General features: G+C 44.2%; 1 protein-coding gene across 1 annotated transcript in view; it reads left to right on the top strand.

Moving 5' to 3' along the window:
* Positions 1-19,665, top strand: part of MTHFD2L (methylenetetrahydrofolate dehydrogenase (NADP+ dependent) 2 like) — a 72,163-nt gene extending 52,498 nt beyond the window's left edge. Inside the window, exons 7-8 of the mRNA XM_039539210.1 lie at positions 9,079-9,204; positions 18,115-19,665. Of these exons, the coding sequence (XP_039395144.1) occupies positions 9,079-9,204; positions 18,115-18,227 (239 nt within the window). The 3' untranslated portion in view covers positions 18,228-19,665. The remainder of the gene's footprint in view (positions 1-9,078; positions 9,205-18,114) is intronic.

Raw genomic sequence — 19,665 nt, 5'->3', positions numbered from 1 at the left:
TTGGATGGTGCAATATTCTCACGGATGTGCCTGGCTTGCTCTGCTGCTAGGATGAAGGGAGTTCAGGGCATGAACCTATTTCCTCCCCACCCCATTTGTGGTGGGGCCACAGTTGTGACAGGCCTGTATGTGGGAAGTGCCAGCAGGAGGAGGTTCCTTGTGTGTTCCCTAACACATCTGTAGAAAGCCCACTTGCAGGCTGGCCCCCCGTTTGACTCCTTTTCTGCAATAAATGCTACTCGTGATGCAATACTCTATCTTCATTTTAATTGTTAGTTTTTGAAGCCTTCATTTTATTCATTTCCTCAAGTGTTCTTATTTCAGATTTCTTTTTGCAGAGAAGAGCTCTGCCTAAATTGGGATATTGAAAAAATAGATAATTAGCTTTTTCTGCAAAACCTGCGCATTTAAGAATTTCCCACATATTAGAAGTAAAGCATGTTAGGAGAAAGTGATCTCCTAGCAGTTGGTATGCAAAGAAGGCTTTGGTAAATCACAGAATCCTAGAAATGTAGGTTCAGAAGCGATCTCAAGAGGTCATCTAGTCCAGCCTTCTGTGCTGAGGCTGAATTAAATAACGTTGTTAATTTTGTTCTGGGGGAGGGTGTTTTTTTTGTTTAGTTTAAATATTACTCTATTGATGGGGCATGTTCTCAAACCTTTTTATAAAGGATTTAGCTGTGCAACTCCTGTTAGCTTTAATAAGAGTTGTAGAGTATGCCTTTATCCCTATGCCACTCAGATAATTTCCCCCATAAAATTGTGGAGTAGTCTTATTACCAGTACAACTTCCAGTTTATTGTGCAACAGTTTGATGAAATAGACATAAGCCAGCACCTCTCAACATTATTGGAAAGTATATTAGAAAATTTGCTTCTTTCAACACTTTTCAAACTCATCCACATACAATATATAGAGACAAATGTTGTATCACCAATCTCTTATACAGCAGTCCCTTTCTCCCCTAAAACTGCTTGCATCCACACTCACTTTTGCTTCCTATTCTCCTGCCCCCCCCCAGCACTCTCAAACCATTCCTGCCTGTGACCCAGCTAGTAGGAGAGGAGAAACCTATTACAATATATGTATCTGAGGGGTACTGCAGATGTTCTGTTTTAGAGTATTAGAATGACCATATTACTAAACAGTGGCCACGTCAAGTGAGTGAAGGTGTCCCCAGAACTCATGAAGCAAGACTGTATTTTATTTTAAAGATGGAATGTCTTCTCATTTAAAAAGCGCGGGGTTCTATAATGTAATAGGTAAGAACATTTGGAAATGCCTTTGAGTGGTTTTAGTGTTATTCTGATTAGATCATGTAAAATATAATACGTAGGTAATGTACAAGTATTTCTGTACTTTATTCCTCAATAGCACATAATGGTTTAGTGTCATATAGTATTTGTCTTAACAGTTGTCTTAACTGTTAGTTAACTATTTGCCTAGCCAGGAGTGAGCTGATGTCTAGTCAGATCTGTTGTGATTGTCTCTAAAGCTATAGCAATACGTTACATTAAAAATATAAAACACTATACAGTTTATTTAAATATTGGAACACAGTTCAAAAAGATGGCACTAAAATTCTGTTCGTGAGAGGTAGGGCTTTTCTCTGCATCAAAGAGAATTTTTGAAATGGTTCAAAGAGCTTATGTTGGATTTTAGCAGAGCCTGGAGGCCAGATTAGAGCAGTCATCTCTCTGCACAAGCCTGGGTGTTAAAATCAAGCTCCTTCTGATGAGGATCCTTGCAAAGAAGAAAGTCTTTGCGGACCATTCCTGCTCCCATTGACATCAAAAGAGTTTTGCTGTTGTTTTCAATGGGAGTAAGATCAGGCTGAATGTGTGTCTACAAAGAGGTCACCCTTATACTTACCAATTACTTTGGATAACAACCTTGGTATTTGCAGAATTCTAGTTATTTCCTCTCATGATTATAAGGAAGTTTAGCTAAAATTGCAAATACTGAGATAACTTTCCATTCTGCTCTGGTTCTTATACCACATTCATCACCGTGGTATCTTCCAGTATAGTGTTTTAAGTGACGTAACTATCATCTGTCATGTGTGGTTTTCTCTGTCTCCCATCTTCTCTCTGAGCTGAGGGGAATTGTGTGAGTTTTTCTTTTTATGTGTATTAAGTTGTTTTTATTAGTGATGGCTGGTTGAAGACATGCACCGTGCGCTTGAGTTAGGTTGGAATTTCTCAGTAGCTGAGGGCTTCATCCTCAGGTTAACTGCACTGCTATAGTCCAGCTAGAAGTTGATGAAAGTAAGTTTTACTGAGACCAGGTCATCATCCATCAGGACGGGATGCAATCTCCTAACTAGCCATAGGTAGTAGAATTATTTATTAGTGTTATTATGGAGTTGCTTAGCATCAGCAAGGAATCCTAGACCACTCCTAAAATGTGGACTTGACTAACCAATTGTGGGTGTGTATCGTCAAGCAAAGGAGACTGTTTCATAGCTACAAGCTTCTCTGCGTTTACTTCTGCCAGCAGAATAACCTCCACTTTCTCAGGTTCAACCTCAAGCAGTTGTTCTTCATCCATGAACTGATCTCAGTCAAGGGTTAGCTTGGTGACAGTGGTGTTTTCATATATAGTGAAAGATATAGTTCTTCGAGTGCTTGCTCATATCAATTCCAATTAGGTGTGCGCGCGCCGCATGCACATTCATCGGAAGATTTTTACCCTAGCAACACTCGGTGGGTCGTCTGGGTCGCCCCCTGGAGTGGCGCCGCTATAGCACCGAATATATACCCCTGCCGACCCAACGGCCCCTCAGTTCCTTCTTACCGCCCATGTCGGTCGTTGGAACAGTAGAGCGTGGCTTAGCTGACCTCCGCTTCTCTAGCTACTCATGGTTCTCTCGTTAATTCTTGTATATATAGTTCAGATTTATATAGTTGTAGTTAACTTTATTTGTTTATAGTATAGTTAGTGTATATAGTTCAGAGGGGTTCGGGGATTATCTCCTTCCCCGCATCCGGTGCCGGGGCCTATGCCCAGTTCACCGGGTTTCAAACCGTGCTCGGCCTGCCACAAGCCGATGCTGACAGGAGATCCCTACGACTCCTGTCTTAAGTGCCTCGGGGAATCTCACCTAACAGATAAGTGCCGCATTTGTAAGGTCTTTAAGCCGAGAACAAAAAAGGAGCAGGACTTTCTTCTCAAGCAGCTCCTGATGGAGACAGCTCTTACTCCTCCGCCCTCGGCACCAAGCGCTGGACAGTCTTCAAGAAGCGCTCCCTCGGCACCGGATCGCGCCGGTACCACCAAGGCCTCTCGGAACCGGCTGTCGCCGGCACCGACGTCCGCTCGGCACCGATCCCTCTCCCCGAGGGCGAAGAGGCACAAGACTTCTGCTGCGTCCGCACCGCCTGCTCCGCAGCCCAAGCGCTCTACTAAGTTGGACTGCCCGGTCCCGCTACCTGCCGTGGCACCGACAACATCGGCACCGTCGATTCCGGCCATGCAAGAGCCGTCGAGTCCGGTACCTGAAAGCTCCCCGGTGCGAGCCGTGGTTGAGCTCACTATTCCCTCCACTTCGGAGACGTTTTCCACGGCAAGGGAGTTGATTGCAATGACGAAGTCTGCGCTGCCTCAATCCTCGGCACCGCCGGTGCGGGCTATACAGTCGATCGGCAAGCCTGCCTTGATCAGACCACCCTCCGTCGGCACTGCAGAGCGGCACCGCTCATGATCGCGGTCCTGCAGACGTTCTCGGTCCCGTCGCCGATCCAGGTCCCGACGCCAGTCGCAATCCCGGCACCATTCTCCATTTCGGTACCGGTCGTACTCGCGGCACCAGTCAGTGTCCCGTTCGCCGGCCTGATACACTTGGCACCGATCCAGCTCCCGGCACCGCTCCAGGCACCGTGACTCTCGTAGCCTCCCAGTACCGATCCCCGGTGCCGCGTCAAGCAACGCCAGCTAGAGAGGGAGACTCTGCCCAGGGCTTTTCAGCTCCTCCATGGCCATCCAGACATGCATCAGTGTCGTCCCACGCGGGCAGTTCATACGCACAGGACCGTGATTCGAATGTGCCCACCCAAGTCTTCCACGAGCCCCAGGCCCAGGACCCTGGCCCCTATCAGTGGTCATTCTGGACACCTTGGGCGTGCCACCAGGCCAAGGGCGTACCTGTGATCCCATCTCGCTCTGTTCCGTCAGAGCACTGGGTGCCACAGGCGACAGTTAGCCGTCCCCCTCCGACTGGTACGGAGGAAGCCCCGGTTCAGCCACCGGACTCCCAGATCCCACTGGAACAGGAGGTCGTCCAGGAGCACGAGCCCACACAGGACCCGCTTGTCCCCGGCTTTTCTTCTTCCTCCTCCCAAAATGAGGCGGTGGCAGGAACATCCTCCTCGGGCCCTCCTCCAATCGACTTGAGGGCCCATCAGGACCTCCTGAGACAGGTGGCACTCAATATGAACATCCAAGTGGAGGAAGTCTCGGAGATAGAGGTTCCGGTCATAGACATTCTGTCAGCTGACGCCCCCACTATAGTGGCCCTACCGTTCATTCGGACGATCCAGGCCAATGCGGATACCATCTGGCAGTCTCCAGCCTCTATTCCGCCCGCGGCCAGGGGAGTCGAACGCAAGTACATGGTACCCTCCAGGGGGTATGAGTACCTATATGTACATCCTCCCCCTTACTCCCTTGTCGTCCAGTCCGTCAATGAGAGGGAACACCATGGCCAGCAGGCACCAGCCCCTAAATCGAAGGAGGCTAGGCAAATGGACTTACTGGGCCGTAAAGTGTACTCGGCAGGGGCCCTGCAACTCCACGTAGCAAACCAGCAAGCCCTGCTTAGCCGCTACAATTACAACACCTGGGCGGCAGTGGGCAAATTTACGGAGTTGCTTCCTCAGGACTCCCGTCAGGAGTTTGCTGCCCTCCTGGAAGAAGGGAAGAAAGTGGCGAGAACTTCACTCCAGGCCTCGTTGGATGCAGCTGACTCCGCTGCCAGGACTCTGGCCTCGGGTGTTGCCATGAGGCGCATTTCATGGCTCCATGTGTCAGGCCTTCCCCCGGAGCTGCAGCATACTATACAGGACTTGCCCTTCGATGGCAAAGGCCTGTTCTCTGAAAAAACTGACCCTAGGCTACAAAGCCTAAAGGACAGCAGGGTCACTATGCGCTCTCTTGGCATGCACACGCCGGTGACTCTGCGCCGGCCTTTCAGTCCCCAGCCCCACCCCCTTACCCTGCGCCTAGACAAAGACAGGACTTTGGCAGGAGGCGTGGCCGAGGCAGTCGTAGGCGTCAGTCAGGGCCCCAAGGGGGCCAAAATCAGGGTCCCTCTAAACCACCAGCGGGGCCAAAGCCAAACTTTTGAAGGCACGCCTGAGGACGGCATACTAGTTATTACACAGGATCCATTCCCTCCCTTTTACAACCGCCTCTCCTTTTTCCTCCCTGCGTGGTCCCATCTAACCTCAGATCGTTGGGTCCTACGCACGGCGGAACTTGGCTACCGCCTCCAGTTTATTTCGCCCCCCACCTCCCACCCCCCCATCCTCGTCCCTCTTCAGGGACCCCTCTCACGAGCAATTCCTCTTGCAAGAGGTGCGGATGCTCCTTGCCATCAGAGCTATAGAGGAGGTACCAAAGGACGAAAGGGGAAGGGGTTCTACTCCCGCTATTTCCTAATCCCCAAGGTGAAGGGAGGTCTCAGACCTATCCTAGACCTGTGGGAACTGAACAAGTTCATGAATGCCGCCCTCGATATGAAGGACGCGTATTTTCACGTTGCCATTTATCCTCTACACAGAAGGTACCTCCGGTTTGTGGCCAACCATCAACATTTCCAGTTTACGGTCCTTCCGTTTGGCCTCTCTACAGCCCCAAGAGTATTCACAAAGTGCATGGCTGTAGTTGCCGCCTCCCTCCGCCGCAGTCGGATACATGTTTTTTCCGTATCTAGACGATTGGCTAATTCGAGGGACCTCCGAGGCCCAAGTTACCCGTCATGTGGGCATTGTCAAGGACCTATTCCTGCGTCTAGGCCTGATGATCAATATAGAGAAATCCACTCTGATTCCCACACAGAGAATAGAATTCATTGGGGCCATCCTGGACTCCAGTCTCGCCAGAGCCTGCTTACCTCAGCCTCGGTTTCAGGTGACGGCAACAATTATACAAGGTCTACAGAACTTCCCAACAACTTCGGCTCGCACTTGCCTAGGTCTCCTGGGTCACATGGCTGCCTGCACGTTCGTAACCAAACATTCCAGGTTTTACCTCCGTCCACTCCAGTCGTGGCTCACCTCGGTGTACCACCCGAGCAGAGACAGCATAGACATGATTGTCACGATCTCCCCGAGTATCCTAGGCTCCCTCGACTGGTGGTCGACGTCCTCCTTGCTGTGTGCAGGGATGCAGTTCCATCCGCCTCACCCCTCGGTGTCCCTGACGACGGACGCCTTGTCTCTCGGCTGGGGTGCTCACCTTGGTCAGTTTCGCACTCAGGGCCTTTGGTCAGCTCAAGAGCTGGCCTTGCACATCAATGTCAGAGAGCTGAGAGCAGTCTGCCTTGCGTGCCAGGCGTTTCAGCAGCACCTACAAGGCTGTTGTGTCTCAGTGTTCACAGACAACACAACGACCATGTATTACATAAACAAGCAGGGAGGAGCACGATCCTCCCCTCTTTGCCAGGAAGCCATCCAGCTCTGGGACTTCTGCATAGCCCAATCGATAGACCTGGTAGCGTCCTTTCTCCCAGGGTTCCGGAACACTCTGGCGGATCGCCTCAGCAGATCCTTCCTGTCTCATGAGTGGTCGATTCGTCCGGATGTTATCCATTCTATTTTCCGGAAGTGGGGCTTTCCCCACATAGACCTCTTCACTTCTCGCGAGAACAGGAAGTGCCAGACGTTCTGCTCATTCCAAGGACTCTCCCCGGGCTCGATCTCGGACGCTTTTGTGATGCCGTGGACGAGCCATCTGCTGTACGCTTTTCCACTGTTCCCGCTGGTTCACAGGGTCCTGCTAAAACTCCGCAGGGACAGAGTGCACCTGATCATGATCGCTCCAGCGTGGCCCAGGCAGCACTGGTACACCATGTTGCTAGACCTGTCGATAGCCAACCCGATTCCCCTGCCTCTTCGCCCAGACCTCATAACGCAGGATCACGGCAGACTTCACCACCCAGACCTGCAATCCCTGCATCTCATAGCATGGATGCTGCGTGGCTAAACCGATCCGAGTTACGTTGCTCTGCCTCGGTACAAAAGGTACCCCTGGGTAGTAGGAAACCTTCGACTCGGTTGACATATCTGGCCAAGTGGAAGCGTTTCTCCTGCTGGTGCGAAATGCACAATGTTACTCCCACCGAGGTCCCGATCCATTCCATCTTGGATTATCTCTGGTCTCTCAAACAGCAGGGCCTGGCGGTATCATCATTGAGGGTGCACTTGGCAACCATCTCTACCTTCCACCCAGGGGAGAATGGCCGCTCCGTATTCTCGCACCCTATGGTTTCTAGGTTCCTCAAGGGCTTGGAGCGCTTATACCCCCAAGTTCGCCGCCCCGCCCAAACCTGGGACCTCAACCTGGTTCTAACCAGACTTATGACTGCCCCATTCGAGCCGCTGGCGACCTGCTCACTGCTATACCTGTCCTGGAAGACAGCTTTCCTCGTAGCCATTACATCGGCCAGACGAGTCTCTGAGCTTCGGGCTTTCACGGTGGACCCACCGTATACTGTGTTTCACAAGGACAAGGTGCAGTTACGACCACATCCAGCCTTCCTTCCTAAGGTGGTGTCGGCCTTTCATATCAACCAGGATATCTTCCTTCCGGTCTTCTTTCCGAAGCCACACTCATCGCGAAGGGAGCAACAATTGCACTCCCTAGACGTCCGTAGGGCGCTCACATTTTATATTGAGCGGACAAAGCCCTTTCGTAAAACGCCCCAACTCTTCGTCGCAGTGGCAGACCAAATGAAGGGCCTACCTATCTCCTCACAGAGGATTTCATCTTGGGTGACGTCATGCATCCGCACCTGCTATGACTTGGTCCATGTTCCATCGAGCCACCTCACTGCACATTCCATCAGGGCTCAGGCTTCTTCTGCTGCCTTCCTGGCTCACGTACCCATCCAGGAGATATGTCGCGCAGCTACCTGGTCCTCGGTCCACACCTTTGCCTCACATTATGCACTGGTCCAACAGTCCAGAGATGATGCAGCCTTTGGCTCAGCAGTTTTGCATTCTACAACATCTCACTCCGACCCCACCACCTAGGTAAGGCTTGGGAATCACCTAATTGGAATCGTTATGAGCAAGCACTCAAAGAAGAAAAGATGGTTACTCACCTTTGTAACTGTTGTTCTTCGAGATGTGTTGCTCATATCCATTCCAAACCCGCCCTCCTTCCCCTCTGTCAGAGTAGCCGGCAAGAAGGAACTGAGGAGCCGTTGGGTCGGCAGGGGTATATATTCGGCGCTATAGCGGTGCCACTTCAGGGGGCGACCCAGCCGACCCACTGAGTGTTGCTAGAGTAAAAATCTTCCGACGAACATGCACGCGGTGCGCGCACACCTAATTGGAATGGATATGAGCAACACATCTCGAAGAACAACAGTTACAAAGGTGAGTAACCGTCTTTTGTGTGTCACCTGCATATCTTGAGTCCATAGTGTCTTGCTAGATCTCCTAGTGGCTGCATGTAGATGTTGAACAGTTGCAATATTTTATCTGCTTCTAGAATAGTAAAATTTGTGTCAGCAATGTTACGTGAACAGTACACTGTTCAGGTAAATGGCTAGAATGTCAAGTATTTAACAATTAAATATATGGAAAATCAAATAATCCAATGATGTCCTGTAGAAATAGGATCTCACATAGCCTAAATGAAATTATTTTCTCACTGTAGACACAGCCTCTTGACATCAGCTTTGTTTCTGACCCTCAAAATGTAGTTAAAACCATAGTGTTTTCTGTGTATCAGAACTATGACAAAGATGCTGAAAAAATAAACCCAATTTTTTCCTGCCTTTTCTATAATTAAGAGCACATTACTTAGTTCTGTATCTGGCTGCGTTAATCAAATATTTCTTGATGATTTCAGGTATTCCAAAGTTGATTACAGCTGATATGGTTAAAGAAGGTGCAGCTGTGATTGACGTAGGCATCAACCATATCCATGACCCTCTGACAGGGAAAACCAAATTAGTAGGGGATGTGGACTTTCAAGGTAAGAAAAATACCCCTTCTGATATAAAAGGACTAGATAAGTTGGGTTTAATGTATTTGATTATTTTAAAAATGAGAAGGTTAAATTAATTTGTCAAATAAAATATTTTCTCCTCACCTGAAGAAGTGTATTGCAGAAGCAAGAAGTTGTATCTAAACTTAATACATACTCTATTAATAAAGAGCCAAAGTATAACTGTTTTTAAAGGAAACTGGGATGTATCACTATAAAATGCATGACAGCACTGGTGACAGGTGCAGGGGAAGCAATGGCAAAGGGCTGTGGTGCCACTTCTTCCCCAAGTTTCCCTGCTCCCTTTAGGCATCTTGTGTCCATGACCACTAAGGGTAAGTCTTCACTACCGGCCAGATCAGCGGTCAGCAATCGATCTAGTGGGGATCGATTTATCTCGTCTAGTCTAGATGTGATAAATCAAGCCCCGAACGCTCTCCCGTCGACTCCTGTACTCCAGTTTGGTGAGAGGCGAAGGCGGAGTTGACGGGGGAGCGGTAGCAGTCGACTCACCCAAGTGAAGACACTGCGGTAAGTAGGTCTAAGTACGTTGACTTCAGCTACGTTATTCATGTAGCTGAAGTTGTGTAACTTAGATCGATTCCCCCTCTCCCCCCATAGTGTAGACCAGGCCTTAGAGAAAGCAATTCCCAGACCTCAATAAGTTTAGGGACTCCAATTGCATAGAGTATGTATTACAGCATCACTGGTCAAGCTGCTGTTATCAAGGATCTTTCTGCACCTCCACGGGAAACTCATATTTTAAAATATTAATTTTGCTTAAGTAATTTTCTCCGTGCTAAGACTTGCTATATATAAATCTTTTGATCCTGAAAATCTGGGTGCAAACGCTCTTATCTTAGATCATAAATGACAATGTGCACATTGACCTCATTTTAGTGTCCTTTTTTGTGCAATGTATTACCAAACAACTGCACAATATGTCTTGATTGACAGTGTCTGCTCAAAAGAAGTTCTAGACTGGACTAGCAGGATTGTTACAGTTCAGAATTAAAGTTTATTGGCAGAGCTGTGTGTGGGAAGCTTACACCTATCCATGTTCTAGCTGTTGGCCCCTCATTTTGATATGCATGAAATTCATTCACATTTTTTAAAAATAATCTTTCAAGTCTTGGCATACAGGCTCTCAGTCCGACAGCACAATTGTATTCAAAATGTTTTTAAAAGGACTACTAGAGCTTCAAATACATAAAGTAGACAAAATCATGCTTGCTTGCTTTACTCACAGATAAAGATCTATTAAAGTCAATGAAATTACTCTCATGAGTAGAGCAACAGGCTTGATCCTAGATATATATTAGACATATACACCTCTACCTCGATATAACGCAACCCGATATCACATAAATTCGGATATAACGTGGTAAAGCAGCGTTCCGGGGGCGGGGGCAGGGTTGCGGACTCCAACGGATCAAAGCAAGTTCGATATAACGTGGTTTCACCTATAACGCGGTAAGATAATTTGGCTCCTGAGGACAGTGTTATATCGGGGTTGAGGTGTATGTGCATATGTATAATTGCATGTTTAAAATAGAGATATACTGGAAATTATTGTGAAAATACAATTGTAATAAATGCTCTCTTCACTTGCCGCTTTGTACGGTAGTAAGTAAAAGATGGTAAAATGGTACAAGAAATGTTACATAGCAGATGCTGTTCAGAACTACAACAAAATATAGTAAACAAACTACTAGTATATACAAGGAAACATGATTTGCAGAAACACATCTTAAATTTGTGTGCCACATTTCTCTTGATTTCTTAAAAAGTTTGTCTGACACTCTGAATATAATAAAAACAACTAGGAGTACTTGTAACACCTTAGAGACTAACAAATTTATTTGGGCTTAAGCTTTTGTGGGCTAAAGTGGGTTTTAGCCCATGAAAACTTATGCCCAAATACATTTGTTAGTCTCTAAGGTACCACAAGTTTCAGAGTAGCAGCGTGTTAGTCTGTATCCGCAAAAAGAACAGGAGTTCTTGTGGCACCTTAGAGACTAACAAATTTATTTCAGCATGAGCTTTCGTGAGCTACAGCTCACTTCTTCGGATGCATAGAATGGAACACACAGACATGAGATATTTATACATACAGAGAACATGAACACCTTTTCATAAATATCTCATGTCTGTGTGTTCCATTCTATGCATCCGAAGAAGTGAGCTGTAGCTCACGAACGCTCATGCTGAAATAAATTTGTTAGTCTCTAAGGTGCCACAAGTACTCTCGTTCTTTTTAAGGTACCACAAGTACTCCTTGTTGTTTTTGCTGATACAGACTAACACGGCTGCCACTCTGAAATCTGAATATAATATAAAGCTATATCCGGATGGCCAGGTCATGATTCAAAGTTTCTGTACATACAGACATATTATTGTGCTGTGTATGTCTTGACAAGTTCTGCTGTGGGTTGTTCCTCAGGATTTTACCTGGGGTGAGGGAAGATCCCAGAAGGAGGGAGGAACTTTGTTAACTTGGGTTATGCCACTGAAATTACAGGTAGTACTTAGCTGCACATTGCCATAGGGAGATTGTTTTGTTTTGATTAATGATTTAGTGAAACTTTCACCGATACTAATGAACCAGCAACAATCTGATGCATATAGGCTGTAAAGTAAAACATTTACATGCAAATTATTTGATTTAGCAGTTGAGAAGTAGAGCAAGCCATTATAACAAGTGAAAATGATATAGTAATCACAATCTGAGTTATTAGAGATTTGCATTTTTATGTAATGTGTTTAAGTTACATGTGTGTTTTTACCAACAGTATCTTAAACTGAGAAAAGTATTGTACTGAGAATTAACTTAATGATTCTCTGAATTATAATCAGTTAGTATAAAATCTGACCATTTGGCTGAATTCATATTTATACACTTTTTTTTTTACAGTTGAGTATAAGATGCTTTAAATGGCCAGCAGTAATATGCAGTAAGAGTTTAAAGGGTCACCTGGCTCCATCCTGCCACCCTCCCTGATCTCAGCTGTTCCCTACTATTAAACCATCATTGACATAGAAAAATGTGCACTGGAATAGAAAGTGGGGCATTAATTCTCACTTGGGCAATGCAAATTTAAATTTCCTTTATAAGAAAAATATATAAATATGGCTTGGATTAATCAAGCAGTATGATTTGAGATCACCTTTAACAGCACGGTGGGAACTTCAGTTGCCACATCACAACTAACATCTTGGATTCCCTGCTTTATAAATACTGAAGGATGCTATTTTAAACTAAAGTAAGCTTTAAATGCTTTAAAAGTGGACAGTGGGGTGAATTCCCACCTCTGCTGGAAGGAGTTCAGGATGGCTCTCTACACCTGTTTTGAAAGATCTTCTAAAGTTTTACTTTATGATACTTATAAAATTTCTCTTTATGCTCAAAGAAATGATAACAAAACAAAGCCTTCAAGTTTCACATTTGAGCAGAGCTGAGGATCGACATCATGTGGGTGTTCATGCTTACTCTTCCCAGAATATAAGGCTAAAACAGACATCTGATGGGACTCAAAGGAAACAAACATAAAAATTGTAATAGGGAATAGTTGTGCAACATACAAAACATTATATAATTAGCCTGTGGCACTCACTTCCACAGAGTATCATTAAAGTAAATAGCTTAGTAAGTTTCAAAAGAGGACTAAGTATTTTGGTGCAGGCCCAACACAATGGGCTTTATGCAGCACTTGATCGTGTACCGACTATTCCGTGTACATGAATTGATGTCAAAGGGCCTAATCACTGTGGTTGAGTTTTTAAGTCTTTCCCCTACTAGTCCTGGGGGAGATTTTCAAAACCTCCTGAGGGGCTTAAGAGCACAAGTTCCACCGACTGTCAGTGAGACTTGTGCTCCTAATTCCCTTAGGTGCTTTTGAAAACCTCCCCTCTTGTATCTGATTTGCAAGTGAACCCTGATCCCAAAGTTCAGGTTGGGTCTTTTCTCAATAGTGACTTCTAATGTGCCTGAGAGAACCTGACATTTGCTGATAACTTCCTGGGGTTTCTCATATGGCTCAGCTAAAAGTCTTCTTTTTCCTTCCTTCTTCCAGAGTCTGGGATATCATAGATTTGGCAGGAAGGCTGCAGCAGAGCCTCTATATGTCAATAAGGATTTTGCAGCAGATAGTAAATTTGATGGCTGCAACAGTTTTTGAAGTACCCATAGCATATTTTCTACACAAAACATCCAGAGTTTCTGACCATGCAGAGATGCACACCATATCTGTTCTCAGATGGTCTTAGTTGGTCCAAGTACAGAGACAGTGTGAAATTAGCTATGGACTTCCAAGCAGGATCAGGACTGACTCTTTCCATCCAGATTGTCTCTTGGGTCTCTGAACCAAATTTAATCCTGGTGTAAACAGCTGTTAATCCATTGCCTTCAGTGTGTACACCAATGCTTAATTTAGCTCTGTGTGCTTACTATACCCCAAACCTCTTAAATACATTGTTATATCCAGACGTTGCTCAAATGCACACACTTTCTCACTCAGGTGGTCCTGGTGTGTTTGGATCTTCACTTATGGACCAAAGGAGACAGCTCCTGTTGAAGGCAATGATAGCCGTGGGTACTCAGCACCTCTGAAAATCAGGCCTTACCTCCACATAATAAACTTCTGCTGGCCTAGCTATGTTGGTCAGGAGTATGATGAGGTGTGACCCCTGACAGAGCTGTGTTGGCAAAAGCCCTATACTGGCAAAACTGAGCTTCTGCCATTATAGTTTATTCCAGCCCCTACCCACCCTTTCACTCCCAAACAAACTCAGCTATACTGGTAAAAGCTCAGTTTTGCCAGTATAAGCTGTGTTCACACTAGGAGCGATTTGCCAGGCTAGTATACAAGTATAGCGCTCCTTGTGTAGCCATACCCTAAGGGGCTGAGGTAGGGCATCCAACATTAGTGGCCAATATCTGCAAGCATCTCTACCACGTGGATCGAGGCTCTTGGTGGTGGAACATCTTACACACTGGCGATCAGGCTGAGTCTATGTGTTTCCCCTTTCAGAGCAACGTGTGTTCAACAGAGAAGACTATATATTGATCTAAACATACAGAAACAGAGCAACAAATCAAACCCTCCTCCTAAAAACCAACACTTTCGATACATTTCCTTTCCACCCATGGGAGAGTAGAGTTAATGTGGGCAGACAATGAATGCTTCTTCCTAATTACTTTACAAAGCACCTACATGCTATGGTGCTAGGCACTGCACAAATAGCTTGCTAGGTAGATCAGATCATATCAAACAGATTTTGTGGGCCGGCATTCCTTTCACTTTCACCTTTGTAAATCAGAAGTAGCTCCATTAGAAACAGTGGAGTTACACTGGTGTGTAACTACTGTACAAAGTGGCAAATCACAGCGTAGATGCTCACATAGAGAAAAAATAGTACTATGTGTGAAATATATAATGGAAAAGTTGCGTTTTAAATTGACAATTTGGAGTAAATAACGTGCTAAACGTAATGTTTGTGCCAAAATGCTCTTGTGACTGTTGTACCCAGATCAACTTTTGAGCTGCAAAAGTTGCAGACTGCTCCTTGAGACTGTTACCCACAAATGTTCAGTTCAAAGAGTGAAGTTATGTTTGTGTCTGGCTGTTGTTGACAAGAGTGAGTCTAGTTTGTTGGCTTAAGAACACTATCATCTACTTTTAGATTGTGTGATTAATCCTCTTCAATGTCTGAAGTTCTTAACTTTAAAGGAACCTAGCAAATGAAGACTGTTTCCAAAGTAGAGGATCCTGTTTGTCAAGGAAACAATCTGCTTTTCATTTCTTGTTAAGAATCAAAGAGATATTTTAAAGTTCTAAAGACGCTGCAAAATGACAACTCGTTCCCCTTAGGTGCTTAATTAGAACACTGGCTTTTTCCAGACTGCCAAATAAATGCTTAGGGCACTGTATGTTTCAGGAGTCTTCATGCAGTTAAAGCAGATTCAGAGGCTAAAGCTTTTACATCACCTAAAAGTGAAGGTGAGACAAAGTAATTGGCAATGCCACACGTCATTTGCGGCTGATTGGGCTGTCATATCCAAATGCCGGCTCAGAAACTGCACATTGATTTATCAAGCTGCACAGTCAAACCAAATCTCCTTAGAACTTTCAAGGCCAAATTTTCAGATCTGGGCACCGAAGTTTGTCTGCAAAAAATGCATTCAACACATCCACATTTACTCCTCTAGCTAGAGATTTACCAGACTGCAATCACCCTTTTTCAAGGGCAAACTCATTTTCAGATGGCTTTACTTGGTCACCTATGTTCATTTAAAAAATGTGGCCCTTGGCCTGTCCTTTGCAAACTGATCCTAGGCAGGTAGTTATGTTAGCCAGTATAAAAGTAAACCTCTGTCCCACTCAGATGCAGGATAATGATACAGTACATAACGCAATATACAGTACCTAACATACAGTGCAAGAATAGGAACTGCCCAGCATCTGGGAAAAACAGCACCCCATGCATTTAGTCCTAACAGGGACACCAGCACTTCAGGTAATTAATTAATACTATGCATGATTTTCATTGTTAAGCTTTCTATAGGAAAAACATCTTCAAGTTGTATATTGCATCTCTTTGTAAATAAGATGGCATAAATTGCATTCTGAATAGTACCACAAAGAAAACCATGATATATTACCACTTGAAATATATCCATTTGAGATACATTCTGTTTTAATTAACATTGCGTTACTTCGCAATACAGGATAACAGTCTTGATATGGGCTAATATTACTTCAGGCCTGGGTACAGTTCCATTCAGTGATTATGACATTGATTGGGACAGTGCAGTGATAACTTGACTAAACGAACACACCAAATTCAATCAAAAAATGAGTAGGAATTCGTTCAAAATTATAAAACTAATAAAAGAAAAGGCATATCATGTATCCGAGAATTTTAAGTGTGACTGTCATATTTCATCAAATTCATTCTTATTGTATAATATAAGCAAAAAACACATTGCAATTTATGTTTACCTTTCAAAAAGCTTTTAACGTGTCTGATGGCATCAATCAATGACGTAATTAAAACCCTATCAACTTTAATTACCACTACTAGATTTCGCCTCAATAAGAGGTTGATTTGGTGCTACTGAACTCAATGGGAACTTTGTCAATTACATCAATGGATGCAGCATCAGGCCCTAACTGCAAAAAATAGTATGGAGAGGTATCTTCATTTGTAATCAATTGTTCGTTACAGAAAAACAGCTAGAAAATAATTAATAGCAACCCTTCATTTCCTCTCAATGCTTTTCTAAAATCTTTCATTTTACTCACCAGTCGAGCACCAGATCCAAGTACATTTAATTTATCGGTAGTATTGTCAAGTAACTTTATTCCTCATATTTTAGCCGCCTAATTTTCTAGCCCTTAATCTCCATGGATCTCATATAATGCTTAATTTGAAAATAATGGTGCAATTCCAGCCCATTATTGACTTTGGTGGGATATTCCCACTTACATCAGAGATGAGCATGGTCCATTTAGGAAAAAAAAAGATGTTTCCTTCTTAATCCATGTATATATGCTGTGAATAGGTGCCTTTCCCAAACTGTTCTCCAGCAGAGTCCACATGCTATGCAGAGCCCAACTCAGTGGCAAATGCTGTTTAGCAATTCCAGTTCACTCCTCTATTCTGTTTCATGCATTTGGCAGAAATAACAGGGTTTGATTTTTCTGGCAATTCCTTAAGAGCTAGCACTGCCAGTTCTGAAGCAGGTAGTGGGGAAGTGAAGATGTACAACCTGAAAAAAATCACAAGCTCTGCAGCAGTCTGGACAGTTGAGTGCAGAAATAGACTTGCCATGTAGAATAACCACAACTAGCACATAATGTATTGATTGCATTCCATCATTTGATGGGTTTTGCGAAAGTTAAATGATTCCCTTGCAGGTGATTAGCCTGGAGTTCCAATGGGTAACCTTATGCAAAATATATAAGTAGCACATTGTGCCAAGAAATTCCATCTCCTATGCCAACAGGTTAATGTGACACTGTTCTCCATTTCTCCTGTGTCCTTAAAGGCTGTTTTTTTAAATGTCCAGGACGCTGCCTTAGTATTTCTCACGAGTAATGAAAGAATGTCCTAACCCTGCGCAGGGGTAATGTTTCATGGTTTGTGACTGGATTGCTGGTGTGGTTTTCAGCAGCCTCCTCTGAGGAAACGAATTATGTAAAACTGATGACCCCCGGGAGAATTTATCTTGAGGCGCTGGATCCATTCAGGCCCAACTTTGTCTTTTGGTCTTATCCCAGATCTCTAAGCCGTGTTAGCTGGTAAATTCTGCTCTCTTTTTACTCCTCCCTTTCCTTTGATGGACACTACATGTCTACACTTACCTCCAGAGCGATCAATCCAGCAGGGGTCGATTTATTGCGTCTTCACTAGACACGATAAATCGACTGCCAAGCACTCTCCTGTCAACACTGGTACTCCGGAGTTGACGGGGGAGCATCAGCAGTCAACTTGCTGCAGCGAAGATGCCATGGTAAGTAGATCTAAGTCCGTTGACTTCAGCTACGTTGTTCACGTAGCTGAAGTTCCGTAACTTAGATCGATCCCCACCTCCAGTGTAGGCCTAAGTATTCTGGCCACAGGCGGTAGGCCAGGTTGAGACAGAGGGCTCAAACCTCAACTGCAGCCCTGCTGTTTGTACATTTTTAGAACAGTGATGGTGGAAGCCCATCTGTAATTCCATCCACCAGGAGCACAGGTGACTTGGGCTTCCTTTTTTTATTTTCAAAGTGAGATTCCCAAACTTTCCTGAGATGATGCAGTGAAATTCATGCACACTTTTGAAATATCAGAGCTTTTGAAAATATATTGTTTGGAAATATTCTTACAGTCATATCTTTTTTCTGTTTATATTAGAGGTAAAGAAGAAAGCTGGCTTTATCACTCCAGTCCCAGGAGGAGTAGGGCCTATGACTGTGGCCATGCTCTTGAAGAACACGCTCATTACTGCTAAAAAGCTCATTTACTAGAGAGCTTCTGCGACACTAAAAGATGAATCCAAGTCATTCTATTTATTGATACATAAAACATTTATTTTTTACTACAAATATATTTATTTCTACATTGTATTTATTTTTTCATGTAAAATATTATGACTCTGATGATGATTTACAAAATGTTGCAATACCTTCTGTTACCTCCTGCAGCTGAATTGTGAGTAAAACAACATGCAGTCATAGCTTTCACATGTGCATTGTTGTTCTGTGGGTCAATCTTGTTTATAAACAAAAATAAGGACTAAGATGCTTTTGAAAATTTTACTCTTAAGTCCTATTTTCAAAAGTGACTTAGTCAGTTAGGACCCTAAACGTCATTGAAAGTTAATGAAGCTTAAGCTCCTAAATGCTAAATCGCTTTTTGAAAATTGAACTTAGGCTCCCAAGTCACTTATACACTTTTGAAAATTTTATTCTAAATCTTGAATTCCTTGCAAATCCAAAACTTCTGTTGATGTCAGTAGGCACTTTGCATGCCCAAGTAATGCAAGATTCAAACCTAAGATTCAACTGCTTGCCAGTCATGCTGAAATCATGAAGGGCTCACATTCAGCATGTACATTTTTTAAATTAAAATGAGCTTATACACCAGAGGCCAAATTCTGACCTTATCTACGTACCCAGAAGTCAGTGGGAGCTACGTGCACTAGAATGGAAACCAGAATTTGTCTCCTTCAAAATCCAGGCTTCGTTAGCCAAATGTGTTGATACACATGCAGTGTGGTGTTTCTTTTTAAGCATGCTCAGTGTTTGATATGCCCTGGTCCTACGATGTGACCATGCATGGCTCACTTAGCAAGATCAGGACTGGGATTAATAAGTCTATAGTAAAACCTACTATAGAAATGTGTCATTGGTAACATAAAAGGGGAGGAAAAGATCATCCAGAATGAAATAGTTGTGTTAAAATTATGAACTGCATTCCCTCTTGCCTCCTGTGATCAGCTGATGTTCTTAGTCATAAGGCCCAATCCAGGTTCCATGGGAGTTTTGCTATTAACTTCAGTGACCACAGAAGAGTGACATTGGGAAGAGGACACTACTGCTATAAAAATAAGAGGCAAACTTGGGAGAATGGAGAATATTTATCTGCATTTAAAGAAGGAATAAAAATGTTGATGCTCACTTATTCATTCATTGAGAGAGTCAGTTCAAAAACTGGATAGAGTAATCAAATGCGATGTAAAATTAAAATGGGAATGCCAGTGAATACCAATAATAAGCCATTCTGATGTTGATTGCATATATTAACAACACGGAGGGCCCACTCCAGCTCCAACTGACGTCAGTTGGTGTCAGATTGGGCCATTGTTTACATCTCTGAATGTCAGTAGAGAGGATTTTGATTATTTACTCTAATCAAGAGCCATTGATGCTTGCTAGTAGTTTGTAGATTGCCTGAATGAAAAAA

This window comes from Mauremys reevesii, linkage group 5 (genome assembly GCF_016161935.1).
Source record: "Mauremys reevesii isolate NIE-2019 linkage group 5, ASM1616193v1, whole genome shotgun sequence".
Taxonomy (NCBI): Eukaryota; Metazoa; Chordata; order Testudines; family Geoemydidae; genus Mauremys; species Mauremys reevesii.
The sequence above is the reverse complement of the archived record's forward strand: the minus strand, read 5'-3'. Positions and strand labels throughout refer to the sequence as shown.